At 39.6% G+C, this 20,645-nt stretch overlaps 1 protein-coding gene across 1 annotated transcript; it reads right to left on the reverse strand.

Moving 5' to 3' along the window:
* Positions 1–18,519: 18,519 nt before the first annotated feature.
* LOC127131120 (ABC transporter B family member 1) lies at positions 18,520–19,815 on the reverse strand. Its single transcript, XM_051060054.1, has 3 exons — positions 19,542–19,815; positions 18,710–19,405; positions 18,520–18,647 (listed from the first exon to the last, which is right to left on the reverse strand). Exons 1-3 carry the CDS (start codon positions 19,813–19,815, stop codon positions 18,520–18,522), a joined length of 1,098 nt encoding a protein of 365 aa, XP_050916011.1.
* Positions 19,816–20,645: the final 830 nt, after the last annotated feature.

A 20,645-nucleotide genomic window follows, 5' to 3' on the forward strand; every position in this document is an offset into this window, starting at 1 on the left:
GCTATGTTTGGTTCATGGTGAGCCTTGCAAGTGGGAGAGGTTTTCTTGGTCTGCTAATGGTTTTTGTACAGCAGAAAAATCAGATGCCCCGTGTTAGTTTTGTGCTCTTGTTGCAAAGTCCTTTTTTTGAATCAGCATGCCTTTTTCTCCCTTGCCTTGGCCAAGTGGTTTTTTGTTGGTGCTACTGCTGTCATGACAGAAAGAATGGCCTCACTTGCTGCATAGTACATGGCATGGTATTGGTCCTTTGAACTTGCACAGCAAGGTATGGTTTTGGGCTGCTGCAGCAGGTTTTCTACTGTCCTATGTGTGTCCTTTGCTGCTGCAGTATTGTGACAGGAAATGATGAGAAGAAATGGTATTTGGCCAAGCTAGTTTAGTTCATTTTGTGTGTTTTGGTTTGACATCAAATGATCAAATCCAAGCAAACAAGGAGGAGGTTTTAAAAAATCAGTGAGAAGTGTTTGGTCTCTTTTTGGTTATGGCCTCAATCTTCCTTTCCAAAACTCCTAGCAGAATGCTGCATAACTACTTGTTCTAGTACCAAGCAAAGTGTGGGCCAAGTTCATTCATCAATTTCTGCTGCATTACCCCCTCTTTGTTGTGGCTGCCATGCCTTTTCTCTTGACAGGAAAATGGTGCTGTCCCAACTGCTATTGGACAGTACAAATTAAGGCATGGAAGTGTGGTTGGTTTTGTCCTTTTCAAAATTTAAGCAAGCAAGGAATGGCTTCTTGTACAATTGTTCATTTTGCTGCATAATGAGGCTCTAAGGACAGAAGAAATGCTGCATAATTGCTGTCCTTTTGAGGTACAAGGCAAGGCATGGACAAGTATGGTGCAAGTATGGTGCAATGGTACTTTTCTTGTAATTCAAGCAACCAAACAAGATTCACATGTTCTGCATAATTTGGCTTTGCAAACACACTTAAAATGATATTTATGAGCTGTTCCAATTGGCCAAATGCTGAAAAAATGTTTGAGTCAAAAAGTCAACTCTTGGTCAAACTTCCATTTAAATGAAAAAGGTCAAAATATGCCATTTTGATTGGTGAAGTTTTGGCTCATGAAATTTATATTTTTGGAAAGAGGATGAAAAATGTGGTTTGTAGGAAAAAACCCCATCAAATTTGGCCAAACGGTTTGGGAGATATGGCCCTTTGAAGTTCAAGATTTTCTAAAATCGATTCGATCATAACTTGCCAACCATACATGGGAATTGAGAGTTCTAGGACTTTTTGGAAATGGGAGAACAAGATCTTCAACTTTCATGTTGGGCAAAAATTCATTTGAGGCTTGTATCACAATGTAAGTTTGAGGATCAAAACTTTCCATTTATGGCAAGTTTCAGTTACAGGCCCAGTTTCCGTTTTGGGAAATTTCTGATCTGGCTTCAAACTCTTCCATGATGGTGTTTGGCATGATATATGATGGCTATTTGGACATGAATGAACTCCCACAAACCAATTCCAATCATCAAATCTCTGATTAAATGGACAGTTGACCAACAGTTGACTATTAGGGTTTTTGTCTGATTGTGTGTTGATTGATGACTTCCAAACCCTAATTCCTTGAGGACTTGACTTCAAATGAAGTCCCAAGTTGTTTGAACTCTTGATTATTGACCATGGTGCCCAAATTCCACAAGAATGACCACCATCCATTGCTTTGACTGACAGTTGACTTTCTTTGACTTTTGACTGTCTGGGCATGAACTGCTGACCTCTGAGCCTTCAACCCTTGACCAAAATACTTCAAATAGACCTCCAAATCATGAGAACTTGTTGGACAATCCCCAAGGCCTTGATTCAATGAGAAATTCCTTTGCTTGCTTGGTTGACTGATCAGGAGATTAGTTTGACCTAATTCCTGATTGCTTGCTCTTGAGGCAACTGGGAACAATGCAAATGCTATGCAATGGATCATGACATGCTATGACCTAATATGAAAATGTATGTATAATGATAGGTGCAAATTTGAGGTGCTACATAAGGGCACCAAAGAAAAACTAGAATTAGAGGTCAAAGAATATAGGATCAACAACAAGACCTGGGTCATTGCAAAATGAGCACGAAGTACATTTCGGTTATGCATGATTTGAATTCTTTTATGCATGATATTTGAATGATCATGATTATGAGAATGCTGACACTTGAGTGGACTGGGAGTTGTAGAGGCTTTTTATGGATATCATGATTCCTTAACACTGAGAACTCAACCAAATATTTTGTGATAGATGTTGTCAAAGGAGAATTCTATCAAGTTTGACGGCCACAACTTAGCCAAATGGATCCTTTTAGAGGATTAATGAATCATGCTAGCATAACTTTCGGGCACTCGTTTTAGAATCAATAGTTGTTGACATATGGCAGAATTTGTTTGAGTAATTCGAAAATATGAAGGGGGTCTGCCCCTCTGTGGCTCATCTTGCCCTAGTCTGTTGGGTCCTTGAAAATGTTCACCTTGAAAGTGAGTTTGAAACAGCTCGACATGAGACGATCTCGAGATGGCTTGCCCCAATGTTTGCATACCGCAGTGACCTGACCCTAATTCACCAAAACCTAGAAAGGTAGACTTCTGATTGACTGTCTTTGGGTAGTTGGACTCAATGAGCTTCTGAGGTGGCTTACCCCGGTCTGAGTCTTGAAGCAAATCACTTTTTGCTAAGTGAACCTTGGGGTGATTGGATTGGATTGAATGATACTCAAAGTGATTTTCCCATGATTGGACTTCTTTCACCGTATCAAATTCCTCAATTGTATATTGTTGAAATTTCTTTAATGCTAAGTGTTGACTCACAAATAAGATTGTGCATTCAAAAATGGTAATTTTAATGCAGTGCTTATGCAAAAATTTGAAATCAGAGTTTATTGATATGAACGGTGAAATACAGTGAATAAGTCATTGATAAGAACATAATGATGATCAAGTCATTCACAACATGCAAGTCTGTGCCATCAAATGGTTAACAAAAATCATTTGGAGTCAGGTTAACACAACCTTGTTGTAGTATGCTTTCAGAATAAACGCTGCCTCAATTAGGTCTTTTACGGATTGTAATGTGGTCTGGTTCACGGTTTTTTGAAACAAAAGGATATAAGGCTCAAAATTTATTTTTACCCACCCCTTCTTCTTGATGATCTCCAATTCCTATGTTCAGTTAATTCAATACACGCATTCGACTTCGAAGGTGCGAAAGTGAAAATGAGGATTCAAGGTGAGATTTTCTTGAAATGGAAGTCACCTTATTTTGTTTTTGTTGAGGATTTAATGACCTCTTTTGATTGACCGTCTTTATCCCTGATTTTGCCTGGACCGCTTCTTTGAAGCTTTCGATCCATCGGGATGCCCTGACTTTTGCCTAAGTCATTTTGTGGTGTTTGACTTAGCGAACTTTTTTCTGTTTTTTTTACGTGTTGACTTCCAGGTTATTGGTGGATGAGGATCAACCAACACTAATTTTAGCTTTTCTCAACTTCTTCGACACCTCAACATGTGCGCGAAGGATAACATGTGGTTAAACCTAATTGGAGGGCATACATATGGACGAATTTTTTGAAAGATCAAATGCACGGTCAAACTATCTGAACACAACTACCCTGCCCCAGGTTAAGATTAAGGGTTTTAGATCCGAAATAAACACCAACTTCTAGGCTCAAAGTGGTTGTCTAGGGATTAACTCCTCATCACTTCAGTGTTTGGGGATTTGAAACAATACCTTACATCATCGACAAGGTTTTACTCAAAAGCATACCACAATAATTTCAGGTGTTTCGTTTTCATCATCCTCCTTCCAATCTTTGTTAACACAACGGTTTGATAAACAAAAAGTGAATGAGAGGAGTATTTTTGTTTTTAACATGAACGTAAAACGAGTGAATACGAATGGATCAATTTAAAAGATGCATAAACATTTCATTAATCTTACCAATTCAAAGAAAACAACAATGCTTAAAAGCAATTAACAATCAACATGCGAGGAAACTACAAAAGAAATGTTGAAACAACCAAATGATTGACAGCTTTAGGGAATGACTTCTTCAAACTTGATCCATTAACCTATGGGGACACCCCTTAAGACCTTCACACTTATCCGGCCGATGGGTTAACGTTTACCACCAAGCTTCCTTCTTGAAAGGCTATGTACCTGTTGTCAATCAACTATTATACTTTGGCTTTGAAAGTACTGCAGTCTTCAGTTGAGTGCCCTTCTGATCCGGCATGATATCCACATTTCACATTTGGGTTATACCCGGGTGGGTAAGGTTGTGGAACCGGCTTAAGAGACTTGGGAACCACCAACGAGTTTTGAATCAGAGGTTGTAGGAGTTGGCTATATGTCATGAGGATTGGATGACAAGGATCGTTTCTTCTTTCCAAGTTATTTTGAGGCCTATGCTGATTTCGATATCTCGGGCCTTGGGCTTGTTGATTTGGATGAGGAGCAAACCAGGATTGTTTGTAATGAAGACCAGAAGGTAGCGTTTGCTGGTACGGCACTTCGGGCATTGCTAATTGCTCATTTTCAGCCACTTGAAGGTTGGGATCAACAAACTTTTTGATATTGGCACGACGATATTCAAATTCTTTTCCTTCAATCTGATCGTTGGATGCAACCCTCTTGGATCCACTACTCACTTCTCCTTTGCTTCCGTTGCCATGGGTCGTGACATTAGAAATCCAATGTGATATCTCAATTCTCTTATCGAGAAACGATGATATCTCATTAGCCACCTCCCTGACTTCTTCCTTGTGGTACAAAACCTTGAGGGGTTTCTGAGGTCTTTTGCCTTTCTCGCTACTTGGCCCAGAAATCAAGATGTGTATACCTGAGCTTTCCTCCTTGAGTGTTGGTGACCTAATGTCAATCAATCTTTGCAGCTTGAACTTAAAACTCTTGCATTCCTCGATGGAGTGCCCCATTGTTCCAGTATGGTATTTGTACTTGATGTAAGGGCAAAGTGTCAGACAACATACGATCGCAAGTTTCGATGATGACAAATGACCACCATGCATGTCTACAAACAAATGCAACACATCACCGATCATATCCTTTCCTATGCTTATCTAAATCTGTTATAATTCTTAGAAACACATATGGACAAAGTGTGATCATGACGAAATGCATGAAAATCACAAAATACAATTTTTTGCAGGTTTGCAGGCTTTGAGTCGACCGCAAAGGTCAGCGCATAAGCCTCGGGTCAGCGCATGATGCTTTGAGTCAACCACAGGTCAGCTCATGGAAGCTATGAGTCGACCGCAAGGGTCAGCGCATAGCTCACGGGTCAGCGCATACATCCCTTGAGTCGACCACAGGTCGGCGCATGGCATAGTGATGCTATCCACGGGTCAGCGCATGAAACCTTTGAGTCGACCATAGGGGTCAGCGCATTCCCCACGGGTCAGCGCACGCCGACCTATGGTCGACCGCTCGGGCGTAAACTCAGTTTTCTGAGTATTTTCCACTGTTTGAAAAGCTGTTATTTTTGGTTGGTAAGCTGTTACTATAAATAGAAGTAAAATCACTTTTATCAACTAACATTTGTCAATTTGTATTCAAGTGTTCAAGGAAACAAGAAAGAGTGAAAAAGGTGTCCAAGATTCATCATCTTCATCTTCAACATTTCACAATACATCAACTGCACACAATTACTTTTGATGTGGTTCGTGATCGATTAAAGGTGATAAGGTTCGAAGCTGTGATCGAAGAATCCGGTTCGAGTTGAAGCTTGTGACAGGTTCTTTCTTGAATAAAACCGTTAGGGTTTTGTCCTCCAATACGGGTTTGTGTTTGGGGGTTTTTGGACGAATCGTTCTTCAATATTCAGCCGAGCGAAGGTGATTGAGAAGAGGAAGTCTTCATCAGTCTAGTAGCGGATTCGGTGGCATTGAAGTGAAGGATTCGGGTTCGACTCGTTGTGTTTGAGATCAGCCGGGCCGAGGGTTTGAAGAAAGGAAGATTCTTCAACAAAGGGGCTGGAATCGGAGGTCTAGCAACAACGATCGAAGGTCTTGATTCATCTTGAATCAAGGAGCAAGGATAGGAAGCATCATTCAACACATTGGAAGTTCTGTTGCTTACATGATTTGCAATCCTTGTATAAACAATTAAATTTCACAGGTGATATCTAATTAATCATCTCAATTCTAATTTTAGAATTGAGGGCAGACGTACCCCGAAGCGAGGACGGCGGGGGAACTGCCTCATCAAATCTCTGTCTTCTTTAATTTTCTGCATAAGTGCTTTTCAGCTTAAAAAAAATTAAGTGATTTTAGTTTAAGCAATTTTCCCAAACTTTGATATAAGTTGAGTAAGATACTAAAACTGCTGTTTGAATACAAAGTCCAATAGTATATTGTACTAGATAAATTTGAATTACTTACTCAACTCAAATATCTCTTGGAGTGTATGCACACCAAGTGTTTGTGAATTTGCATAAGCCAAAGTTGTCTTAAGTTTGCACTCAGTTTAATTTGGTATTTTGGATCATTGGAACTAGACTTGCTAGTTAGCGAAATATATCAATTGAGTGTGCAAATAGTGTAGTGATTAGTATTTCATTTTATCTCTAATCCATTAGCTTAACGCATATCCGGTTTTCCAATAACGGTTCGTTTTAGACTAAAATTTTCCTCGGCTGCTTCCGCACTTAAAACAATTTTTAAAACCAATTTTCTTTTAAATTGGTAGCGCCGACTCAAGTTTTTAATTGGGATCTATTCAACCCCCCCCCCTTCTAGATCCGTGCCATAGTCTAACAAGTGGTATCAGAAGCTCCGGTTCACTCCGTGCTTCAAAATACAACGTTGATAGAAAATGGCTAACGAACCTAAAGGGGCTTACAATAGAGCTCCCGTGTTCAATGGTGAAAATTATAGTTATTGGAAAGACTGTATGCGGGTGCACATAAATTCCATAGATAGAAAAATATGGAATGTTATTCTCAATGGTCCAATTCAAATAACTATGACTAATGAGAACAACGAAGTGGTGCCTAAGCCCGAAGCACAATGGACCGATGATGATGAAAAGAAATACAATTATGATTGGAAAGCCAAAAATATCCTAATCTCCTCATTAGGCGTAGATGAATACTATCGTGTATCCCATTGTCCTACTGCTAAGGCTATGTGGGATTCACTACAAATTGCCCATGAGGGGACGAATGATGTTAAATTGGCTAGAATCAATACACTAACACAAGAGTTTGATCTCTTCTTCATGGAGCAAGGGGAAACCATTGCTGACATGCAAAAGAGATTCACTCATCTCATCAATCGATTACATTCACTTGGTAGGCCTGTTTCCAATGATATTGCTACTAATAAGATCTTAAGATGTCTTAACAGGGAATGGCAGCCGAAAGTGACCGCCATCAAAGAGGCAAATGATCTTACCACATTGGACTTGACAACATTGTTCGGTAAACTACAAGAGCACGAACAAGTTCTCTTAAGCCTGGAACAACACGAAAAGAAAGATAAGAAAGACAAAGCAAAGGTGAGTGAAAAGAAATCAATAGCTCTAAAGACTTCCTCCTCAAAGTCTCAAGCAAAAGAGCAAAGTGATTATTCATCGAGTGACGAAGAAGAAGAGGACAAGAGTGAAGATATGGGGCTGTTCGTCAAACGCTACAACCGTTACGTGAGAAAGAACGGCATCCAACATTCCGAGAAGAACTTGGTAAACTTCCGGAAGCAATCTAGGTTCTCTAAAAATGATGACTCAAAAGGAAAAACAACTAGAGGGTCGTGCTATAAGTGTGGAAAGCCGGGTCACTACAAACCGGACTGTCCGATGAACAAAAAGACAAAAGAAAAAGATTCATACAAATCACACAAGAAACCATCAAAGCCAAGGAGAGCATACATAGCTTGGGAAAGCGATAGCGACTCCTCCGATGATGAAAGTTCTAGTGATGAAGATGAAAATGCAAATCTATGTCTTTCTGCTCATCAAAAGAACAAAAAGAAACAGGTACGACATGCTAAATATGAAAAATCCTCTAGTATGTCTCATCATGAATTGCAAACTGCTTTTGATACTTTACACTATGAAGCGAAAGAGGCCTTTAAAAGGCTTGCCTCAAATAAGAATTTTTTTTCTCATTTGGAACATAAAATTCAAGAATCTGAACGGAAACTTGAGGCACTTAAAGCTTCTATAGTGGAAAGCACAAAAACAAGTTATGCGGACCTTAAAAGTAGAATGATGAACTTTGGGTGTGATACTTGTTACATTTGGCAAGGTGAAGTAAGAAACCTAAAAGCCAAACTTGACAAGGCTCTTGAGCCCAAGATTACTTTTGCTATCGACAAATCAAATTTTCGAAAAAGTATGGTTAATCCATATCAAAAATATAAATATGTTATAAAGGATGAAGATAGCAAAAGCAATCCAAATGTAAATTTCTCTTGTCTCTATTGTTGCAAGAAAGGCCATTCCATTGCTAAATGTAGATTTAGGAGGTTTTTAGTTCCTAAAGGCATTTATCAATGGATGCCCAAATACAACCATTTCGTTCCTCACCACTCAGGACCCAATAAGCAATTGGGTACCTTCTCTTGTTAATTATCTTGTCACAGGTACAATGCCTCGAGACTACCAAGAGAAGATGGGTTCTCGACAGTGGATGCTCAAGGCACATGTCAGGTGACATATCTCTCTTCATTGACTTTGTGGCTAAGAAGAAGGGATATGTAACTTATGGTGACAACAACCGTGGAGCAATACTTGGGAAAGGTAGTGTAGGTAATCCCTCCTCTACTACTATTTCTGATGTTTTGCTTGTCGAAGGTCTTAAACACAATCCACTTAGCATCAGTCAATTATGTGACAAAGGATACAATGTATCGTTTTCAAAAGATTGTTGCAAAATTGTACATAATGATGATAAGAAGAGCATGTTTAATGGTCATCGTGTGAACAATGTCTATATGCTTGACTTAAATGAAGTATCGTTAACAAGTGATAAATGCCTTGTAACAATGAGTGAAGATTCATGGTTATGGCATAGGCGTTTAGCACATGTTAACTTTGACTTACTTAACAAAGTAGTCTCAAAAGATCTAGTCCTAGGTCTCCCCAAAATTAAGTTCACCAAGGATCACCTTTGTGATGCTTGTCAAAAGGGGAAGCAAACGAGGATCTCTTTTAAATCCAAAAATATCGTTTCAACAACGAGACCTCTCGAGCTTCTCCATATGGATTTATTTGGGCCATCTAGGATTAAAAGTCTAGGAGGAAACTATTACGGTTTCGTAATAGTGGACGACTTTTCTCGATTTTGTTGGACTATTTTCTTAGTAAGTAAGAGTGACACATTCGCCGCCTTTGAACGATTTGCTAAGCTTTCCCAAAATAAACTAAATACAAACATTGTTGCAATTAGAAGCGATCATGGAGGTGAGTTTGAAAATCACTTATTTGAAGAATATTGCGGTAACCATGGTATTGATCATAACTTCTCCGCTCCACGTACTCCTCAACAAAATGGGGTTGTGGAGCGTAAAAATCGAATTTTGGAAGAACTGGGAAGAACAATGATCAATGAAAGTGGCTTACCGAAATATTTTTGGGCTGACGCCATTAGTACGGCTTGTTACGTTCTGAATAGGGTGCTCATTCGCCCCATTCTAAACAAAACACCGTATGAACTTTTAAAAGGGCGAAAACCCAATGTTTCTCACTTACATGTCTTTGGTTGCAAATGTTTTGTATTGAACAATGGAAAGGAAAACTTAGGGAAATTCGATTCCAAGGCCGACGAAGGTATCTTCCTCGGATACTCTCAATCTAGCAAAGCATATAGAATATACAACAAACGATTACTTACTGTAGAAGAGTCTGTACATGTCACTTTTGATGAATCCAATCCGAGAAACGTCGGAAATGGTAGTGTTTTTCATGGTGCAGGTACATCTACTGAAGACATACTCAAAGGTGGCGAGCCGGGGATTGATCAACCCGACATAGTCAAAATTGAGGAGGACAAAGATGTACACCGTGAAGAAACCGAGGTAGTTCATCCGCCTTCAAACGATGATCTCCCTCAAGCTTGGAAGTCTTCCAAAGACCATCCAATCGACAACATTCTCGGAGATATCTCAAAGGGTGTAACAACTCGATCTAAGCTAAGTAATTTCTATTATCACTTCGCTTTCGTTTCGCAGATGGAACCTAAAAACCCTAAAGAAGCCCTACTCGATGAACACTGGTTTTTATCAATGCAGGAGGAACTTAATCAGTTCACCAGAAATGAGGTTTGGGACCTTGTCCCTCCTCCGCGAGATCATCGAGTAATCGGCACCCGATGGGTGTTTAGGAACAAGCTGGACGAAAACGGGGTAATAACCCGTAATAAGGCGCGTTTAGTCGCGCAAGGGTATAACCAAGAGGAAGGCATCGACTATGAGGAAACTTATGCGCCGGTTGCCCGACTCGAGGCTATACGCCTTCTCCTTGCTTTCGCTTGTGCGAAAGACTTTAAGCTATTCCAAATGGATGTCAAGAGTGCGTTCCTTAACGGTCACATAAATGAAGAGGTTTATGTCGCACAACCTCCGGGTTTCGAGTCCCATGAGTATCCTGATCATGTTTATAAACTAAAAAGAGCTTTGTATGGCCTCAAACAAGCTCCTAGAGCTTGGTATGAGAGACTAAGCAAATTCTTACTCGATCAAAAATACTCAAGAGGAAAGGTTGACACAACCCTCTTCATTAAACTTCAAGGAAAGCACTTGATATTAGTGCAAATTTATGTAGATGATATCATATTTGGATCTACTAACATGAATCTTGTGAGAGAGTTTTCTGACCTTATGCAGGGCGAATTCGAGATGAGTATGATGGGGGAGCTCACATACTTTCTCGGTCTGCAAATTAAACAGCTCAAAGAAGGAACTTTCGTGAGCCAGACAAAGTACTGTTTGGACCTTATCAAGAGATTTGACATGGCAAAAGCTAAGGCCATAGACACCCCCATGCCTACGTGTACAAACTTGAACAAAGATGAAGACGGTAAGGAAGTAGATGTAAAATGGTATAGAGGTATGATTGGTTCACTACTTTATCTTACTGCTTCTCGTCCCGATATTATGTTTAGCGTATGCATGTGTGCAAGATATCAATCATGTCCCAAGGAATCCCATTTAAAAGCCGTCAAACGAATACTTCGATACCTATCTGGTACTCCGAAGTATGGATTGTGGTATTCCAAAGGTAATGATTGTTCTTTGGTAGGTTTTTCTGATTCCGACTTTGCCGGTTGCAAATCGGATAGGAAGAGCACCAGTGGCACTTGTCACTTATTTTCAAACTCTTTGGTCAGTTGGCATAGCAAGAAACAGGTTTCTGTTGCTTTGTCAACCGCCGAAGCGGAATACGTTGCCGCTGGTAGTTGTTGTGCCCAAATCCTATGGATTAAGCAACAACTATTGGATTTTAACCTCAAACTTGAACGTATTCCCATCTTTTGTGACAATACAAGTGCCATTAACCTGACCAAGAATCCTGTGCTACATTCTCGCACCAAACATATCGAAATTCGACACCACTTTCTTCGGGATCATGTAGAGAAAGGTGACATTGTATTTGAACATGTTAATACTGAAAATCAACTAGCGGACATTTTCACAAAGCCGCTAGCCACTGAACCTTTCTTTCATATCCGCCGAGAACTTGGCATTCTCGATATTTCGGAACGGGCACTATAATCTGTTGTTTTACCTTATTCCATATAAGACTTTAATCTTGTACTTCTAACAAATCTATGTTGTTGCAAGCGCAAGTTTACCGTTCACCAAGTCACTGCGGCATCGAGGTGATACTGTTCCTCTCTTTCTCTCTCTGCAAAGTCTCATGGTTAAAATAGTTACACCTCATAATGATAGTGTGTATATGTGCATGATGTATCTCTTTGGATGTTTATTGTCGTATGGCATTCTAACTATGCATCAAACTTGTCAACGTATGTGCAGAAAAATGTAAAACTGAAATCTTTGCTTGTTGTTTGATTGTATTCATTTCTCTGTTATGCTTGTTTGTGCACAATCTATTTTAATGATTATTGTTCTTTTAATTAATGATTATCACTCAGTAATGATATTGGTGTGATATTATTATCTGTGTGTGTTATTTCCTGTGAAACTTTTATGTTATGTTGAATAATTGTTCCTTGTCTCTTTTTGATGTTGTCAAAGGGGGAGAAGAGTACAAGCAGCCAAAATGTTCACCACAATTAACAGTCAGATTTGCAGATAGCGTTAGATTACAAAAGAAAGGGGGAGTGTACACAATGTGTGTAAATACTGCATGTTGTTTGTCTCTTTGGCTGTGCACAGGTTGTCATCATCAAAAAGGGGGAGTATGTAAGGGCAAAGTGTCAGACAACATACGATCGCAAGTTTCGATGATGACAAATGACCACCATGCATGTCTACAAACAAATGCAACACATCACCGATCATATCCTTTCCTATGCTTATCTAAATCTGTTATAATTCTTAGAAACACATATGGACAAAGTGTGATCATGACGAAATGCATGAAAATCACAAAATACAATTTTTTGCAGGTTTGCAGGCTTTGAGTCGACCGCAAGGGTCAGCGCATAAGCCTCGGGTCAGCGCATGATGCTTTGAGTCAACCACATGTCAGCTCATGGAAGCTATGAGTCGACCGCAAGGGTCAGCGCATAGCTCACGGGACAGCGCATAAATCCCTTGAGTCGACCACAGGTCGGCGCATGGCATAGTGATGCTATCCACGGGTCAACGCATGAAACCTTTGAGTCGACCATAGGGGTCAGCGCATTCCCCACGGGTCAGCGCACGCCGACCTATGGTCGACCGCTCGGGCGTAAACTCAGTTTTCTGAGTATTTTCCACTGTTTGAAAAGCTGTTATTTTTGGTTGGTAAGCTGTTACTATAAATAGAAGTAAAATCACTTTTATCAACTAACATTTGTCAATTTGTATTCAAGTGTTCAAGGAAACAAGAAAGAGTGAAAAAGGTGTCCAAGATTCATCATCTTCATCTTCTACATTTCACAATACATCAACTGCACACAATTACTTTTGATGTGGTTCGTGATCGATTAAAGGTGATAAGGTTCGAAGCTGTGATCGAAGAATCCGGTTCGAGTTGAAGCTTGTGACAGGTTCTTTCTTGAATAAAACCGTTAGGGTTTTGTCCTCCAATACGGGTTTGTGTTTGGGGGTTTTTTGACGAATCGTTCTTCAATATTCAGCCGAGCGAAGGTGATTGAGAAAAGGAAGTCTTCATCAGTCTAGTAGCGGATTCAGTGGCATTGAAGTGAAGGATTCGGGTTCGACTCGTTGTGTTTGAGATCAGCCGGGCCGAGGGTTTGAAGAAAGGAAGATTCTTCAACAAAGGGCTGGAATCGGAGGTCTAGCAACAACGATCGAAGGTCTTGATTCATCTTGAATCAAGGAGCAAGGATAGGAAGCATCATTCAACACATTGGAAGTTCTGTTGCTTACATGCTTTGCAATCCTTGTATAAACAATTAAATTTCACAGGTGATATCTAATTAATCATCTCAATTCTAATTTTAGAATTGAGGGCAGACGTACCCCGAAGCGAGGACGGCGGGGGAACTGCCTCATCAAATCTCTGTCTTCTTTAATTTTCTGCATAAGTGCTTTTCAGCTTAAAAAAAAATTAAGTGATTTTAGTTTAAGCAATTTTCCCAAACTTTGATATAAGTTGAGTAAGATACTAAAACTGCTGTTTGAATACAAAGTACAATAGTATATTGTACTAGATAAATTTGAATTACTTACTCAACTCAAATATCTCTTGGAGTGTATGCACACCAAGTGTTTGTGAATTTGCATAAGCCAAAGTTGTCTTAAGTTTGCACTCAGTTTAATTTGGTATTTTGGATCATTGGAACTAGGCTTGCTAGTTAGTGAAATATATCAATTGAGTGTGCAAATAGTGTCGTGATTAGTATTTCATTTTATCTCTAATCCATTAGCTTAACGCATATCCGGTTTTCCAATAACGGTTCGTTTTAGACTAAAATTTTCCTCGGCTGCTTCCACACTTAAAACAATTTTTAAAACCAATTTTCTTTTAAATTGGTAGCGCCGACTCAAGTTTTTAATTGAGATCTATTCAACCCCCCCTTCTAGATCCGTGCCATAGTCTAACACTTGACCTTCGGGTGATCTTCTTCAAAGACTAAGCTCTTTTTGTTAATCAGCTCTCGTACCAAGGCTTTCAGCGCTAAGCAAGAATCTAGGTCATGTCCCACTGCCCCTTTATGGAATTCACATGTTGCATTTGGATTGTACCATGGCAGGTACGGTGACGCAGGTGTGAGAGCTCGAGGGGTCACCAAAGCATTCTGGATCAGTTGTGGGTAGAGCTTGCTATATGGCACCGGAATCGGGTCGTTGTGATTTTTGTTCCCCTTGTTCTGATTCTGATTTTTGCTTTGAACATGACTTTGGTGATTTTGAGGAGGAATAGTCATAGGATGTTGATGATGACATCCTAAGGGAGGTCCATATGCTAGTAGGTGAGGAGTTGCCATATAGAATTTCCCTTGACTTGGGGTAACATCAGATGGATGTGGAGTAGTAGCTCCCTCTATTGTAGCAATGGGTATGGGATGGCCCTCTTTCCTCAATAAGGCTTGCAGGGTTTCCACGACCCATCCCACTTGGCTCTTCAAAAGATTGAGTTCCTCCTTCAATGCTTATGGACCTTTCCTTAGCTCGTCCATCATCTCTTGAGACATGGTTCCTTGTTCTAAACTCGTGTCAGGAATCATTTTGCTGAATCATGGACAAAGGATGGATGAGTTTTTTTTTGTATTTGTCTGGAAAATGACATGCATTCTGATGAGATGCAGATGCAATGGAATATGAATGAATGCAATGCAAGGCATGCATATTTGTTTTTTTTTTCAATACATGGGTTCAAAAGTCTGAGGTGCTGATGAATCTGATTGCTTTCCAAGAATAGGTTCTCACCGGGTGTAATCTAGGGATTTGTTACAAAGGATCCCCAGAGTCATTGATTCACAAGAATGTTTGACGCTTACGGAAAATACTTTCCGGTCGTCAACTCCATAAAGGGAATCTATTCTGGGTGAGGTTCTCGTACCGACTCTTACGAAGTATTCACCTCGGGAGTCTGCACTATGCAACCATCGACTCGGTTCTAGACAGGGTACTCAGAGTCATGGATTCAAAAGAATGTTTGACGCTTACGGAAAATACTTTCCGATCGTCAACTCCATCTAGAGAATCTATTTTGAGCGAGGTTCTCGTATCGATTCTTACGAAGTATTCACCTCGGGAATCCATACTACGCAACCATCATTTTTAGTTGGCCAAAGGTTCAATGTTCTAAAGGTTCTTAGAGTCATGGACCCCTTTGAAACATTGAAGCTTACAAGGTATACACCTCGGACGATAATATTTGCAAAAGGATCTACTCTAAGTAAGGTTCTCGTACCGACTCTTACGAAGTATTCACCTCGGGAGTCTGTACTACTCAACCATCGTTCTATCTTATGTTTTTTCACTCTAGACTCGGGTATAGAGTCTTTCCCACATGGTTTGCAATCAAATATCCAAGTACCCAACACAGTGGAACCAACATACAACAAAAATATCAATATAACAATAAAGATAATAAAAGAAAATAAATAAGGAAAAGCCATAATATTAAACAAACAAAGGCACACAAACTTCCTAACTAGGCTTAACTCACTTAGGGATCAACGTTCCCCAGCAGAGTCGCCATCTGACGTACCTCGGGAAAATGAGAACACGACTTAAGCGAAGCGCGATCACACGCTTGCAGTGATGGACTGAACAGAGTCTCCACCGAACTTCATTTATTCCTAAAAAGGAAAGGGGAAATATCGATAAAACCCAAGACGAAGAACAAAACGACAATGATATTGGTCGTTGCAACCAAATCAGGGTTCGGGAGTCGATTACGCAAGGGAAAGGTATTAGCACCCCTCACGTCCGTTGTACTCAACGGGAACCATTAGGTTAGTTGTGTGCATTAATGTTAGTTTGAAATGTTAGGCTTTAAGTTATTAAGTGGGAAAGAAAGAAAGGATGAGAGGAGAATATTTTTTGGATTTTTAACAAAGGACTAAACCTAAGTTTTTTATTAGTGGGCCTGACAAGATTTACAAATCCTGCTCCTACGTATCTCAACAGAGAAATCAAGGCTTACGTAGTTCTGGGTAGAAAAATGTTTGTTTGTTGGTCGATTTTAGCGAAAGCTACTTTGTGTTAAATCGACGAAAACATTGTTGGACTACCCAAAACAGGTGGAAAAACATTGCCTTGCATTGCTTTGAAACAAAGTACCTTTCGTTTGAGAAACGTTTTGAGAGTCAATCGCACAGCGGCGAGAAAAAGAAATTGATTGGTTTGATGTGTTTTAAGTAATGGCGAGAACTTGGATGAGCGAGATATCAATCTCGAATCCTAGTCTCAGGAGTGCGTGGTATCCACCACGTTCCATTTCCATCTTATTTTCAAAAATGTTTAATAAAGATTAAGTGTTTTGAATTTGATTGAGAAAAGGTTTGAAGAAACCGCATTGACAATTTTGGATGATGGCGAGAGCTAAGATAGGCGAGGCATCCACCTCGAATCTTAATCTCAGGAGTGCACGGTATCCACCATGTTCCATTTCCATCTTTATTGAAAAGGTGTTAAATAGGAATTAAGTATTCTTGAGTTTTTATTATGAAAAATGGCTTGACGTTGGATCAAACAATGATGGACGTTTAAGAGAAATTTTGAATGAATGTTTGAGAGAAACAAAATAGATAAGTTTGGATGATGGCGAGAGCTAGGATAGGCGAGACATCCATCTCGAACCCTAGTCTCAGGAGTGCACGGTATCCACCATGTTCCACTTCCATCTTTATTGAAAAATGTCTTAAATATGAATTAATATTTTTTAGTTTTTATTATGAAAAATGGCTTGACGTTGGATCAAACATTTGATGAAGGTTTGAAAGAAATTGAATAGAATGGGAGGAAGAAATGAATTGATTTATTTATTAAGAAAATACTCGACGTTTGATCGAGTCTTTATTTTTGATCTTTTGGAAATTGTTGATTTTATTCTTGTGTTAATAGCTAACTAAACAGTCAAACAAATAGAAAAATGAAAAGCAGTAAAAATTATTCCACATCGGGGAGTGGGGTACATTTTGTCAAATGGGGATTCAAAGTACTGGAATAATTAAATCGGGCCCAAACAATAAATAATGCAATGTATGAGTGTAAGTGCAAGAGAACTGTCTCATTGTAAGAAGGCCCAAGAGTAAGCCATGTGAAGAAAATAAATAACACAACAAGTTATATTTACAAAACACTCAAAAATTAAATTGAAAGAAACAACATCGGGACGTGCACGGATAAAAATCGAGATGCGAGGATGCAAATCAAAGTCGCATAACGCAATGACGTGCAAGACAGATGGAAATTGAAAAGCAAATAAGAAATCTAGATAATGTGCTCAAAGCCGGTTTGCACATATTGACAATAATTGAAATGTCATATGTGATTAATCAAAACGCGGCGAAATACTATCGATGTATCGATAAAAATAATCATGGATAAACAACATGGAAATTGTTGAATCCATAAATTAAAATCGATATTTAACAATTAAAATAAATAAAAGGGGTAATAAACATTAGGAATAATGAGGGGATTAAAAAGAAATGTGAAATAGAAATTAAAAATGCTATAAAATCAAATATGGCACACACGGGTATTAAACCCTGGACCAAGGGCTTGCCAAAGCATCCCTTTTACCAACTCCGCCGGATAGGCATCCTTGTCATACAATCTCAAGCGCTAATACATAACATAAAAAAACGGACCAAGCCTTTTAAATAAAACACAAAGTTGAAAACAGTAGCAGAACTCAAACAAATTCATCTTAACGCACAGAGATCCTGTTTCTTTCCATTTTGAACATCAAAGATTTAACGGCAAGATAACCACACAAATGTAAGCTTCAAGGAAGCTAAACGGAGAAATGGAAATAGAAACTCGAAAAGGAAACTAACCGGTTACGACGAGATTGACTGACGGATGTAGGTAAGGTTCCGTCTGAACCGGTCTTTGATCATCTTGTCCGCTCTTCACCACCAAGAAAAAAATACGATTTTCTCTTCTCCTTGCCATCGACTCCTTTTTTCTCTTAGTGAACAGTAGCGACTCCTCTCCAAACTTAGGGTTGTTGTGAATAGTAATCCCTCTTTTATATATGACCCATCTCTTTCCTCTGCTGTATTTCCTGCTGTGTACTGGAGGTCTACTGTCTAGTGGAGAGGTCTGTTCGTACAGAGGATGTCTAGGGAGTTTTGTCCTTATTCCACTTGTGGTCCCTCTTCCTCAATTCTCTCCATTTCCAAGACTTCTTTGTTGGTAAGAAACAATTCACCACTATAACTAACTTAGATGAAAAATTTGTTTTGGAATTAACTGATTTTATGTGGTGTTGTTGTGCAGTCCTGCTACATTGGCTATAGCCTCCCCAGCTAGTTGTGTGGCCTTAGCATGAGCAGCTTCCAAGTTACCAGAGAAAACCGACATGAACATTTTCTGTAAGACAATGGCTGCGACAACAACCGGGAAAACAGCAACGAGAACAAGGGCAAGCCGCCACTGCAATACAAACCAGAATTCCTAGCACTTGAAGGCCTTGCACTACTTTTTCTGGCATTGCTTGTTGAACTTTCATTTGCCGCCTCCTTCATTCTGATAAGCTTGGCATAAAATCCATTTTCCCCTTTGGAGAAGAGCTCGTCATGAGTTCCAATTTCAAAAACACTTCCTTGTTGAATCACAGCTACAAGGTCAGCTTTGCGAATTATGGAGAGACGATGCGCAATTACAAGAGTTGTTCTGCCAATCATAAACCGGTCAAATGCTTCTTGCACCAGCTTTTCTGATTCAGAGTCCAACGCACTTGTTGCTTCGTCAAGAAGAAGAATCGCTGGATTCTTTAGCATTGCCCTTGTTATCGCTATTCTTTGTTTCTTCCCTCCGGAAAGTTGCAGTCCTCTTTCTCCTACCTGGGTTTCATAGCCTTCGGGAAGTTTTACGATGAATGAATGAGCATTAGCAACCCTTGCAGCTTCTTCAATCTCAACCTGTTTTGCATCAGGTCTTCCCAAGAGTATATTTTCTCGAGTCGTGGTAGCGAACAAAGCAGGCTCTTGACTCACAATTCCTATCTGCTGCCTCAGCCATTTAAGCTTCAAAGTTTTAATGTCTTGTCCATCTAGCATAACTTGTCCTGAAATTGGTTCGTAGAATATCTCAATAAGAGAAACAACAGTACTCTTGCCAGAGCCACTGCTACCGACTAAAGCTATGGTTTTTCACGGAAGGAACATTCAAGGAGAAGTCATTGAGGATTTTAACCTCGGGCCTAGAGGGATAAGAAAATTCGACATTTTTTAGTTCCACAAGTCCAGTAAATGTCTCCAATTCCAATCCTGACTCACTGTTTCTGTCAATTCCAAGCTTGTGATCAATTATCCGGAAAATCTTAGCAGCTGCAACCCTCGCCTTCGTAAACGTAGCCATGCTAGGTGCAGATTGCCCTAACTGTTCCTTAATCCTTTGATCAATTAAACTATGTGTTTGTTGCTCTTCAAATTGCAGGTAGTAGGACCTCACGTTTGCCTTGTGTTTGTAACCTGAATTATGCTGCTTTCTCACATATGGAGAATCGTGGGTCAAATAGGTATCCCAATAGTCACAATAGTAACGAGGCATCGCTGTTTAAATTGTATGGCTCCTTTAACTACCTTGCTCTCTCTTACATTTGAAACAGTTGATTATTGGACTGATGCGAATTTTATTTTGATTGTTTCGATGAAGTAATTGCAGTTTCCAGTTCAATCAGTTTTCCTTGGAGAACTATACATTTGACTTCAGCTTCTACATTTGATAAAAACAGTCCTGCCCCGTCTCTTCAAACACTTTCCAACAACTGCTCCAGCCTTACGACCTCAAGCCGACACTCACTTTCACGCAAGCAAGAAGAATTGCTGACATTTTCTGTCCTACTCTTGTGTTACTTAAGCTCTGATATTGTTACACTATTTTGATCAATTAGTGCTTTACACTGAGCAGTATACATTGCTAACTCAGACTTTAGGTAGTCAAGACTCGTGGACAATGTCATATTTTCTTCCATGCCATTCAATTCTCTACCAAGACAGACATTCAATTCAGATTCTACCTCAAGATTATTTTCACAAAGCACATCAACTTGTCTGCAAGCAGAATGAAGCTTCTCAGTAAGTTCCTCTACATGAACCTCAAACTGAGCTCTGGTAAAGGTCATAACAACATCTGTAGAAATTGAAAATTTGTGCACTTCAGATAAGTGGGTTTCCAAACCACTAAGAGAAGAGGAGTCCACTAAAGCATCTTCAAGACGTTTCTCAGATATCTGTAGAAGATCTGAAATTCTTGATTTTTTCAAATTCTACATCTGTGACCAGTTGCTTGAGATGGACCAGCTCCTGCCTATTCATATCAGAATCCTGCTGCTGGTGTTGCTTTTCATTCAATTCGGTGGTTTGAGCTCTGCTTCCTAT

Source organism: Lathyrus oleraceus, chromosome 3 (genome assembly GCF_024323335.1).
Source record: "Lathyrus oleraceus cultivar Zhongwan6 chromosome 3, CAAS_Psat_ZW6_1.0, whole genome shotgun sequence".
Lineage (NCBI taxonomy): Eukaryota > Viridiplantae > Streptophyta > Magnoliopsida > Fabales > Fabaceae > Lathyrus > Lathyrus oleraceus.